This window comes from Artemia sp. Qi Xiang Cuo, chromosome 2 (genome assembly GCF_049724085.1).
Source record: "Artemia sp. Qi Xiang Cuo chromosome 2, ASM4972408v1, whole genome shotgun sequence".
Classification (NCBI taxonomy): domain Eukaryota; kingdom Metazoa; phylum Arthropoda; class Branchiopoda; order Anostraca; family Artemiidae; genus Artemia; species Artemia sp. Qi Xiang Cuo.
Window position 1 is genome coordinate 40,332,067 of NC_142795.1, and position 13,293 is coordinate 40,345,359.

Genomic DNA, 13,293 nt, shown 5'->3' on the forward strand with positions numbered 1-13,293 from the left:
TTGTCTGTTCTCAGTTAATATAGACTAGAATAAAGTCTTGGGTCAATTTTGTTTTATTCGTTCAGGAAACAAGCTATTGTATTGCTACAACTGAACTGCTCAGTCTTCCAAGTTTAAATCGATTCAAAATAAGCTTAAAGTTCTATTATTCTTGTATTTGTTATGTATAGTAGAAATAACTTATTAAAACAGTTCTTATTGATGCTGGAATTGGACATTGAACTAGGGAGAGAAACAAAACGGAAATCAACTCTAAACTTCTAAAAGCTTTTGTTCTTATTTTGATAATCTGCTTCAGGGAAGCTAATTAGTAAAGCACATCAAGAGAAAAGATGGAAAGTCAACTAAGCTTGTTTGAAACAAGCAAAATTAATTGTATTGAAATCGATTTAAACTATTGTAATATATCACAGTTTACTTCCCATGTCTTTGGGTATCCGTGCTTTACAGTGTTAAGTAGGGATCGTTATTTATAACGACAATTTGGAGGGTTACGTATGAAAGTGTGCCACAAGAAATCGGGCAGGGTTGCAGCTCAACGATTTTTTTATCGAATCTAGTTTTTGAGGACAACTAGTAAAGATTAGGTCCTACCTTTAACCCCACAATGACTATTAAACAAAAAAGTCTGCCCTATTATAGATTCAGATATTCAGTTTTTGAGAAAATTTGAGTTGTGTAAGTTAAATACTGAACCCTCTCCGAGATTGTTGGATTTTTTTTTTTTTTTTTTTTGATTTTTTTTCAAAACAGGAGTTCATTGTATTTGAATTAGCTACGAGTGTGTTTACCTCTATCGTAGACTTCCTTATTATCTCAGATTTGTTTGATACAGGGAGAAGGCAAACTGAAGCTCTTTGAATGGGTTGACGGACCCCTAATTCATGCCATGGGAGGAGGTCATATTTTCCTGGCTGATGAAATTTCATTGGCAGACGACAGTGTTCTAGAACGTCTTAATTCAGTACTTGAGCCTGAGCGTAGCCTATTGCTTGCAGAAAGAGGAACCGAAGGCCAATCGATGGTGGATGCAGTTATCGTGGCACAGGAAGGTTTCAGGTTTGTTGGTACAATGAATCCTGGTGGAGATTATGGAAAGAAGGAGGTAAGGAACATTTTAACAACCGTTCTATATTTAATTTTAGTTTATAATAGTTTGGTTTAATTTCTAACCTTATCTTGTTCGTATGCGCTCTTGTCAAAGGCTGGAGTGTCCTCCCCTAACATAAAAAAAGTCAACGAAATAGTGTAGAAGACGAACATTTTACGTATGACGAATTAAAGCATTACGTGAACAGTATGTATTCTAATTTATGTTCATTAAGATTCCTCTGCATAAGCTTATGTATACATATAATGCACACACAGAGAATTTTTTTGAGGTTTGTGCGTTTTGGGAGGACTTTTTTTTTGTATTTGGGACAACGCATGTAGGTCAAAATAACAGAAACTTGGTAGAATATAATGGGAATGAAATAACAGTTATGCTACCTATGATAAACTAGGATTTTACTTGGTTTTGAATATTGGGGGCTTTAAACCTCCAGTTAATAGTTTTAAACCATCATAGATCAATTGGCATGTTATTCTTTAGCATGTTGTCTTTATTTGAGATGAAATTGATGTTTTGAGGCATAAAATGGCTGAAAACAGCACTTTGCTGAGGTGTGATTTATTTCTTTACCTAAAAAGGGAGCTAACTATTTTGATTTTTGTTCAAGTGAGCCTTCTCCTGATATTTTGAGACGCCTGTTTTGACACGATCATCCCTGGGGAAAAAAAAGGATCCATCCAGCAAAAAGATTTTCCTTGTTATTTGCCCTAGAAAGGACTGTAAACGTCCAGCGAAGGGATTTTTACAATGGCAATTTCAATGGTGTACTTTTATTTTAATCTTTCAGTCTCCTTGTCGAAATTCTACAAAACTTCTTCTGCTAACTGCAAACTACTATTCAGTTGGATCTGAATGAAAATTATTATTTTCAGAAGAGTATTCAGTCGTTATCTTTAATAGTAAACTCAAAAACAGTTTTGAATAGTGAACTATAAAAATTCAGTTTGCAATAAAAAATTAAATTTTTGCTACAGTCTGCTATGGTTTGTTTTTTAATAGGTTGCAGCTGCTGCGATTATGGTAAGAACTCCTAGTATGCCAAAAATTCCATATGTAAATTAAAAAAAAAGGACTGTAAACGTCCAGCGAAGGGATTTTTACAATGGCAATTTCAATGGTGTACTTTTATTTTAATCTTTCAGTCTCCTTGTCGAAATTCTACAAAACTTCTTCTGCTAACTGCAAACTACTATTCAGTTGGATCTGAATGAAAATTATTATTTTCAGAAGAGTATTCAGTCGTTATCTTTAATAGTAAACTCAAAAACAGTTTTGAATAGTGAACTATAAAAATTCAGTTTGCAATAAAAAATTAAATTTTTGCTACAGTCTGCTATGGTTTGTTTTTTAATAGGTTGCAGCTGCTGCGATTATGGTAAGAACTCCTAGTATGCAAAAATTCCATATGTAAATTAAAAAAAAAAGAATTCTTATCGTTCACTCCTGCAAATTTGATTATGAGAATTGGCTTTGTTAAGTAGTTCCAACTTCGATAAGGACTGGGATGAGTTAGGAATGAATTTTTGTTTTGTTATGAACTATCTTTCTCAGATTTGAATGTCAAAATCTGGTGTAGGGGCGTGTACCCGGTCCGACGAAAAGTTAATAATATTTAATAAAAATTTAATATTTCGTTCCAGGTGAGAGCGAATTAACAGCTAGAGCGATCGAAAATTATATTCGTATTAAATTTTGTATTAAATTTTTGTGAACACGGTTAACTAGCGTATTTACTGAATTAACTTCTGTATATTCATCACCAAAATTGGAAAAATGGAGGCAAATGACCAATCTATTAGTAATTAATGAGTATTAAGGGATCAAAACTCATATTTTTCATATTTTACTCATTGCTCATTAAAATTATTCTTGTTTTGATAATAAATTACAATGCTTATTAAGTCATTAGTTAATAAACTGTTCCAGGTTGGCAGTTAATTCGTATTAAATTTGAAGTAAATACGAACCAAATTGCAATTACCACCTGGAACACACTCTAGATCTTCTGTGAGAAACATAAGCTCTGAGATCAAACTTAATAGACATAAAAATGGAGTAAAAGAAACAAAACAACAAGGAAACAAGATAAAACAAAGAGGAAAACTCAGCTAATGAAAAAGTTGATCTCTTATGAACTCGAAAAAACAATGGAGAAATAATAACAATTATAAACCATAGGAAAAGGTATTAATGAAGTTTCGTGATAAAGAGTCCAGTATAAAAATCAGGGAATTAAATAAAACTGGATGAAAAACACGACAGATAAAAAACAAAAATTAATAGCCACTCGAAAAAGCAAAAAGCAAAAAAGCGGACTGAATTTAAAAGAAAGAATTAACACATCATCTGGGTTTTTGGGATCTATCAAAATCTGTCGTCATTTATACTCGATTACTCGACAATATCCCTTTCTTTGAGAAAAGTTGTGTGAATACTTTTTTATTTGTCATAAATTTTGTATGCTTAGCCATATATTATGGAGATTGGATCCCCTTTGAGGAAAAATATTTGGCAAGGATACCTGTATTCAGTAAAAAAGAAAAAGGATTTATGATTATGTAGCTTTTTGGGATTGGTTTGTTGCTTATATATTGGTCTAGTCTAAGCTTAAATAACGAATAGCTGAAAATTGAGCGTTATTTGAAGGTTGACTAATTCAGATTAGAATGCCCTCAAAACAGCTAAGAATGACCAACACTGCGGTGAATTTGCCTGTAATCATAAGTATGTTCGTTTGTTCTTGAATGAGGTGATTTTTCTGACTTTTCCTTTTCTTTTTTAGGCATCTTACCTGTAAAAATAAAAATTGCTCATTATTCCTAAAAATAGTCAGATCGAAACACAAATTCCACTATTAGAATTACCTTGCCCGAAACCACTATATAGGAAAATTATAGCTCCTTGGCTTGAATAACGAGGAAAATCCATTGGCTTGAAAAACAAGAAAAATGGTTACAAGCACGATATTCTGCGTCGACGGCATATATTTTTTTTCTCAGTAGCTAATGGGGCACTGGGAAATATCTTAATGGCTCATCTGAAAGGAAATTGCTAAATCTGGTGCCTTTTGTAATAATTTTTTTTTTTTTTTTTTAAATTTAATTTTTAATAAAAACTGCATTTTCGTACAACATTTGAGTAACAAATGGTAGAAACATCTTCTTGCATACGAAGATTGAAATAGGATTTCTAACATTATAAAAAGCATGTATATATAATCTTATAAAATACAGTAATTCTTTTAGGGTTTTAGCAAAAAATCTGATTTGTCAATTGAAAAAATATTGTATCCTGAAAATTTTAAATAAAATAATTTTATTTCATCTCTCAGTTCAAAGTTATAATAGTCTCCTGGATCCAAACTTTTTTAGCTTAACTCCTAAAGTGCGCATCTCTATAACGTTGTGCTATAGCAAAAAAAAATTCAAAATAAACTTTATTTTATTTTAGTTCTCAGTTCAGAATCGCTGAAGTTATTATGTAAGCTGCAAAAATGTCTCAGCAACAATTTTAATTTTTTAATTCAAACTAAAAAAATACCTGAAATTTTTAAAATTAGTTTGTTTTTTGTTAGGTTTAATCTACTCGATGCGTCGTTTTATGGGTAGAACTTTACATTGAAAACATGGTCACAAGTGAACGAAAAAAAAATAACAGAGAAAAGTATCATAGCCGAGCAATCCAAATATAAACTTTAAGAAAATAGCACTACACAGAAAATAGAGATAACATCCTGAAATATCAGAGAATATATCAGAAAAGTTTATTTAAAAGAGATAAAATGGTCGCCGAAAGGAATATAGCTCGAGCACATCTAAGAATGGTTACTAAGTTGTCGTGTGATCCAGATTTTAAGAAAATAAAACATGACAGCGATTGTGTAAAATTTTTGTTTTCTCCGTATGTAAAGATTATGTAAAACACTGGTACATTTATATATTACTATCAAGGCTAATTTAGATAATATTTACCATTCCTTCATTAGCTATAAATGGTAATCGTTTCTTACTTGCCACTTGACGAAAACAATATGAATTCCAAATAGGGATAGGTCCTTTTATTAGACAGTAAAACGAAAATATAAAACAAAGACTCTAAATATTTCGATGACACAGTCGGTCATCATCATCAGTAGAGTTACTAGCTTATCAAAATTAAAACAAACTGCTTTTATATTAAACAAAATAATCACTTCCGGGTCAAAGCAAGTTACCGGTCCATTGACTTAAAAAGTTCACTAACTGTTCTTGAATTTTTTAATACTGCGTTGAGTAAAGGTGGTACAAGTTTCTTCGAAATTGCAGGTCAAAGCAGGTTACCGGTCCATTGACTTAGACATTTCACTAACTGTTCTTGAACCTTGTAATACTGCGTCGAACATTGTTCCAGTTAAAGATGAAACAAGGCTGAATTTACAACTACTAAATTTATCCCTTAATTCTTCAAAGATTAAATGAAATATTGCTGATTCTAAAGTTGATCTGTCACCCCCATATATATGACACTAATATTATTCTCCATGACCACACTGCCTTTTCTATGACGAAAACAATAAGAATTCCAAATAGGGATAGGTCCTTTTATTAGATAGTGAAACGAAAATATAAAACAAAGACTCTAAATATTTCGATGACACTATTTCGAACGGTCATCATCATCAGTAGAGTTACTAACTTATCAAAATTAAAACAAACTGCTTTTATACTAAACAAAATAATCACTCCCGGGTCAAAGCAAGTTACCGGTCCATTGACTTAAAAAGTTCACAAACTGTTCTGGAATTTTTTAATACTGCGTTGAGTAAAGGTGGTACAAGTTTTTTCGACATTACTGGTAAAAGCAGTTTATCGTCCATTGGCTTGAAAAGTTCACTAACTGTTTTTGAATCCTGTAATACTGCGTTGAACATTCTTCTAATTACAAATGAAATAATGCTGAATCTACAGGCACCTGTAAATTCAGCATTATTTCATTCACCTTGCCCTCAGAACCCTCAGGGCAAGGGTTACAATTTATGCCCTGGGGGCATACGAGGTTTTTATTGAAAGCTTTGTCGTAGAAACTACAAAAAGGATTCATTCGATTGGAAATTCAAAGGGCTGGTGCCCATTTTGATAGTCGAAAGTGATTGGAGGACAACTCACCCCCCTCTCACACCCACATTTTTCCCAAACATCCAATCAAAATTTTGAGATAGCAATTTTGTTGAACATAGTTGAAAGTTCTGGAAATTAGGTCTTTGAGAATGTCTCCACCCACCCCCCCCCCACAGCCCTCAGGGCAAGGGTTGTAAGGTATCCCCTGGGGAAATATAAGGTTTTTTGTAGAAAGTGTTGTCGTAGAAACTTCAAAAAAGGGCTTATTCGATTGGAAATTGAAATGACTATTGCCCTTTTGAATAGTCGAAAATAATTGGAGGGCAACTAATCCTTCTATGCCACTCACTATTTCCCGAAATATCTCTAATACAGATTTTTAGACTCGCATATTATGTAACATAGTTTAAAGTTCTGTATAGTTTGTCTTTGTGGAGAGCAACCCCCCCACAGCCCTCAGGGTAAGGGTTGTAAGTTATGCCCGGGGGGCTTATGACGTTTATGATAGAAAGAGTTGTCGTAGAAACTTCAAAAAGGGCTCATTCGATTTGAAATTGGAACGGGTAAAGCCCTTTTAATAGTCGAAAGTGATTGAAGAGCAACTAACCCCCCTCTCACGCCCACCATTTCCCCAAACACATCCAATCAAAATTTTGAGATATTCATGTTGTTCAACGTAGTTGAAAGTTCTGTAAATTAGGTGTTTGAGGATGACAACCCTCCCCCCACAACCCTCAGGGCAAAGGTTGTAAGTTATGCCCTGGGGGCATATAAGGCTTTTATAGAAAGTTTTTTCGTAGAAACTTCAAAAGGGCTCATTTGATTGGAAATTTAAAGGGCTAGTGCCCTTTTTGATAGTCGAAAGTGATTGAAGGGCAACTAACCCCCCTCTCACACCCACCATTTCCCCAAACACATCCAATCAAAATTTTGAGATAGCAGTTTTGTTTAACGTAGTTGAAAGATCTGTAAATTAGGTCTTTGAGGACGACAACTCCCTCACAGCCCTTAGGGCAAGGGTTGTAAGTTATGCCCTGGGGGTATATAAAGTGTTTATAGAAAGCGTTGTCGTAGAAACTCAAAAAAGGCTCATTCGATTGGAAATTGAAAAGGCTAGTGCCCTTTTTAATTGTCGAAAGTGATTGGAAGGCTTGACATTTTCATAGTAAAGATCAATCTGGGTACAATGTATTATTATTATTTTTTTGATTAGACCAGGGCACTGTGTATCGAAGGAGTTGTCGTAGGAACTTCGAAAAAGGCTCATTCGACTGAAAATAGAAAGGACTAATGCCCTTTTTAATAGTCAAAAGTTACTGGAGGGGAACTAGTCCCCCTACCACCCCCCCCCTCCCATTTGCCCAATATGTTTAAAAACTAAATGTTGCCTTAAGATTAAATCAAAATGCAGTGCGTTTATGCTAATTCCCAATAAAGCATCTCAGCAGTATCCCCTGAACGACTGAGGGTAATAGGTTCAAACTTTCGGGTCTACTTTTCCTCTTAAGATTTAACCAAATCAATATAGCGTAAGTGTATCCTAGCTATCAAAGAAAGTAAAAAGATTTTTTTTTTGCGAATGGTATCAGGTTTTCTATTTCAGGTCAACTAGAGGAGGTATGAAACTAAATTAAATACTACTATTTGTGTCCAGATTTTTAAAAGGGTGTATGTTGTTAAAAATTGGTAAAAAAAAATTTCTTCAGCATACAAATAGCAGGCCAAACTATAAAGTCTTAAAAAAAGAAAAGATTTAAAGTATTATCTTCTTTTTTTCTGAAAAGACTGTCAATATAAAACGAACAGAAATTAATTAAAAAAAACTTCCTCCACAAAATAAGTTTTTCAAAGAAAAGTAAAGAACTCCATTAAACCAAAATTAGCAAAAAAATAAAATCAAATAATCTACCAAGCGTGAAACTAAGACAAATCAGAATCGATAAATAAATGAACCCAAAACGAACAGAAATTACAATAAATGACCGATTCGAACTCAAAACGACCAGAAATTAACATGAGTAGGACTCAAAACCCCTATGCCTTCCCAAGGCCAGAACATAATTTGCACTTAACTGAAAAAATATAAATGTTTCAACTTTCATAACTTTAATAAATCAAATAATATTAACATTTTGATTACTAAATGTTTGTATATGTATATTAAACTGACAGTTCACATTTATTTGTATTTTTTTTCAGTAAAGTGCAAATTATGTTCTGGCCTTGGGAAGGCATAGGGATTTGTTTTATGGTACTTTCACGCTAGGTAGGTTATTTGATTTGATTTTTTGCTCATTTTTGGTTTAATGGAGTTCTTTACTTTTCTTTGAAAAACTTATTTTGGGGAAAAAGTTTTTTTTAATAAATTATTGAGTATAAAGAGACTATACACGGAAATATGTTGCAGTGTAGGAGGATTCTCCGTAGTTCATAGGTTTTGCTTGGGATTTCCTGAGATTCCGTTGAAGTTGCGTCTTCACTCAGTTTATTTGGTAGAACTTAGAAAAAAAAATTTAGTGAACCTGAGAGGTTCACTAAAACGTTTAGTGTTTCAGGTGATGGTTATTAACGTGTGTAAAACTCTTGACTGTTTTTTTTTTTTCAAAATGGTTAAAAACTTCATATGTGTCATAAAATAGATCTGATTTAATCTGATTCTTTATGCAATTATTTAATTTGTTAATTACCGGATTGTAGTTTTTTTTAATAGTTGAACAACTTTATTTCGGAAAATATGGTTGAGAAGGGTAAATCAGTTTGATAAAGCCCCCTCCCCTCTTCAGGTGCCCTTTGCTGATGAAACAGGGACCCTTAAGCCAAATTCTCATGCATACTTAGCTAGACCCGGGTACCTAAGTATCAGTACCACTGCAAATTCAGTTTGTTTTCTTTTTACGAGCATTTTATTTTGATTTTTTATAGAAAAATATCAAAAATAAGTTTCTAAAAATAAAACAAGAGGCGACACTAAAACCTAAAAAGAGCAAAAATAATGTCACATACTAAGTTAAACGTGAAACGAACAAAAATGCCTTTTAACAAAAAAAAACGAAACCTAAAACAAACTGATATTAAAATGAATAATCATGTCAACATTAAGACGATGAGGAATTCCTACAAATAATGGTTGAAATGTCGACAGCCCCCCCTGCCATCCCCTAGAGGCATGAGCGTCATTTGCGCTTTGCTGAAAAAAATATATTTATATATTTTTGAATAGCTGTCTATAACCATAAAAAAAACGAACAACAAAATAGTAGTTACGTCACATTTTATATAAAACATTATTTAAATAAATATATTCACCATAATTAGTTTAATTGCACTATTCAAAAAGATAGGCTTTTTGGCACTATTTTGCCCTTAAATCTGTTTAATTGAAAAGTATGACAAATTTACATATAAATGCAAAATTTCAGACTTCTGTTGGTAATTTTGAAGGAGGTAATTTTGTTAGTTTTCAATAATACAGATTGACTGAAAAGACTAGATATTTTGAAAATTCTCCATTTTTTGTCATAAACATAAAAAAAAGGTTGAAAAAAAAAATGCTAATATAGTCAGAGTCAATGTAGTAGCTATGACTTAGTATGCTAAGGAGCAACGTATCTTCCTTGTATTATTTTTATTATTTGATCGCACTGCCACCGTACAGAAATATGGTAATTGGAAATCGGAAGGGCCTCTTCGATCACACATTGAAAGTTCTAGTACCTTTTTTATGGGTCAAAAGTGATCAAAAAGCAACCAGTTCAACCTTCACGCCTTTTTTTGACCCTGGGTACCCTACATCCGACGTGGTGTTAAAATCAAAATTTTGAGGTAGTCATTTCATATTTCACAAATCCAAGTTGTGGAATTTCAATGACTCGAAGTGAGCTAATTTTGAATCAGTGTAAAAACGAGCTAGTCTTTATTCAATGCAAAAACTGGCCAAGACCTGTATTGGTGTAAAACCTATATCAATCTGTATTTTTTGGCAAAAACGATCCAACTTCAAGGAGTTAGATTTTAGTAATGCGGTGCAAAAGTGATTTAAGTATTGAGGCAGTGGGAAGACGAATGAAGTCCAACTTAGAGATTGACTTGGGGGGTGTTAGAAAGATGAAGCGTTGTTCCTTGTTTGAACCGGAATCATGCAAAAATTTTCTCTTTATGTAGGACTAGTGAACCAAAGTGGGGCAAAAGTCCCTCCAACAACCCCAATACCCTGCACCGCTGCCAATTTTTTACCAGAATGGGATGCATGTAATACCTTGTTTTGAACATGAAACACAATGATTTCCAATCTCTATAATTGGAGAACTAAAGTTGGCAAATGGGCCTTCCAACACTCTGAACTCCTCATCCCACAACATAATCTTAGCAGATAGAATCATAGAATCAAAACCTTGCCTGAACCGTAATCAAACAAGGATTTTCAACCTATATGGTTGGAAACACAAAGAGGGCCCTTGTTCCCTCCAAAATTACCGCTCTCGCTGCAAGGTTTTCAACGGAAATGTAGACATGTTTTTTTTCTTTGACCGGCTTAAACTTCACAGGGTATGTATCTTGGATCAATTGGACATGCTAGTTCAGATTTACTGAGTCGTAATTTTTCAACCGTAGTAGTAAATTACTTGTTACTGGTTAAAGTTTGGGGTAAAAGAACAAAAGGGGGTCGATTTTCAGGGTCATCTACCACTTTCAAGCACCATCTACCTTTTGCTCCAAGGTACCTGTATCAGCTTGAAATTTGACAATCACATATCTACAGTCAAGCAAACTTTTAATAAATCGTTGATCGTCAGCTAGTAGGTTAATTCGCTAGCCGGCTTCAAAGTGTCGAAACTTTGGGATTCCCCAAGTATGAAACATTAAAGGTTTATAGAACTTGCACTGTAAAGAACTGCAGTTTTACATTTCTTAAGAAAGTAGACAAAATTTGGGTAAAATCGAAAGTGCCAAAATTTGGCAGACATTTTTAGGCTGTTGCCTACAGGTAATAAACTCCCAATAAATTGAAGACTGTTGACCTTAACGCTATAGGTGCTAGTAGAGTCTTGTTGTTTGGAAATCCACTGCCTTTGAAACTTTGAAGCCTGCTAGAAACTGGGGCGGTTCCTTGACTCGAGCTATGTGCCCATTAAATTTCAAGGGTATCGAGGAGCCTTAGGATGGAAGGTACATGGGGACCGCGTCAGTCAGTAATTTCCTCAGTGAGGACTTGTTTTTGTACTGTATGTTTTTGTACCTTATCAGGACTACCACATCAGTCTGCTGCATGGACTGCTAGGTTTTGCATTGAGTCAGGACTTGCTTTGTTTTGGTGACATCTCTCTGAAATTTCTCAGCTTGGACTTCTTTATCACCGAATCAGAACTTGGGCCCTTTTCCCCTCCAATAATAAAGATTAAAAATCTTTACATGTTTCCGGTTTTGCCACTGAATAAAGACTTCAGTTTTTGTGCCGAATCTGGACTATGCTTGTTTTTGTACCGAATTCGGACTACGCTTCTTTTTGTACCGACTCAGTATATCGACAGTTTTGTACTGACAAAGTGTAACATATTTGCCTTTTCTACAAAATGCTTCTGGAGAGAACATATCGTTTGGATAAATTCGGGCCCTTACTCCTGGGGAGGAGTGGGTGATGTCCCTCCTCCCCAAAGGATTGTTATTCTTACTTTTTGACCATTCTGAATGAAAAAGCTTATTTTTAACTGTGATATGCTGCCATGGAGACTTTGATGCCAATCGAGTTGGGTAGGGGGATGTCTGGTTGTCCTCCAGTTGACTATGGCTTCGTTTGGTTCTTAGAAAAGTCACTAGAGTTCGGAATTTTTTTAATGACTGGGCCCTCACCGAACTTTTAACAATCGTTCATTCTGCATGATTTACCTTGTGGTAGTAAATTGGATTGATGGTTTGCTTGGAAACACGGGGCCTGTGATTCGATTCGAGTTGTCTCAAGGTTAGACAACAGGCTTGCTACCTGTCAATTTAAAAAGGAAGTTCAGTAAAAAATAAACTTTCCATATAAAAGTTCACACCTTCAATAAAAAATTACTTGGTTTAGGCGCTTCTGTTTAAGAACAACTATTCCCATAATATTCTTCAGATTTCAATCATTATTACCCGTAAGACGGAATAATTTTTCATTCTTCGATTTTTTTTTTTTTTTTACTTTATCTGTTGGTTTGTTGTGTTTATTTTAGGCACTCTTCCTTCTTTTTTTAAATTAATAGTCTTACTTAAATTATCAGTTATATTGTTAGAAGATATTGCTTTTTATTTGAATAGGGGCCTTATCCTTTAGTAATATCCTACTATGAAAATACTACGTTCAGTTTGTAACAAGACTACATTCAGTTTTGAAAATGTTTTAAATTTTTCGTCAAATTGACTTAGTCTAGACCAATTGATGGTCAAAGTTTCCAATCCAAGTAACATAGTGTTGATTTTTTACGTTTATTATATTTATGTAGGATTTTGGTGATTCTACTAATGATGATGTATACCTGTTTATTTTAATTGTAGCCTTTTTCCTGCTCTATTTTCGAATGGAAAACAAAACAATAATAACCTTACACTTTTGCCAAACTATCAGTTCTTTGAATCCTTTGGACCTTATCATTAGGTGTTTTATATTAGATCAACCAATTGCATCAGGTAATTCTATCAGCCAGTTTTGGCACGATAAAATAGGCCACATGTAAAGCTTTTGGCACAAGCATGCAATCCATCTGGTGTTTTTTACTTTCTGACCCTGATTGAACTTACGTTCGTAAAAGTTACCCAATACCCTTAAAAATAGCCTACTAAGAATTTCTTCAATCAATTCTTTTCTTTCTAGCTCTCTCCAGCTCTCCGAAATCGATTTACAGAAATTTGGTGTCCAGCATCAAAGAAAAAAGAAGATTTGATTGCCATAATTGAGCACAATCTTAAAGAAGGTATTTTTCTCAGTAACCAAGAAGATGGAACCACAGGCATTGGGAAAAGCATGTGCGACTTTATTGAGTGGTTCTCTTCTCAGGAATTGGGGAAAAGGTAGTTATTACAGATTTTTATGCTTCAGAAGTTGGTCACTCAAGTTGA

At 34.0% G+C, this 13,293-nt stretch overlaps 1 protein-coding gene across 2 annotated transcripts in view; it reads left to right on the plus strand.

The window, feature by feature from the left end:
- The window catches only part of LOC148955225 (midasin), a 348,425-nt gene that overhangs the window by 100,428 nt on the left and 234,704 nt on the right, over positions 1-13,293 (plus strand). For both annotated transcript variants that reach the window (XM_089100939.1, XM_089100949.1), the window contains 2 exons: positions 836-1,105; positions 13,049-13,245. In XM_089100939.1, coding sequence (XP_088957065.1) covers positions 836-1,105; positions 13,049-13,245 — 467 coding nt within the window. The remainder of the gene's footprint in view (positions 1-835; positions 1,106-13,048; positions 13,246-13,293) is intronic.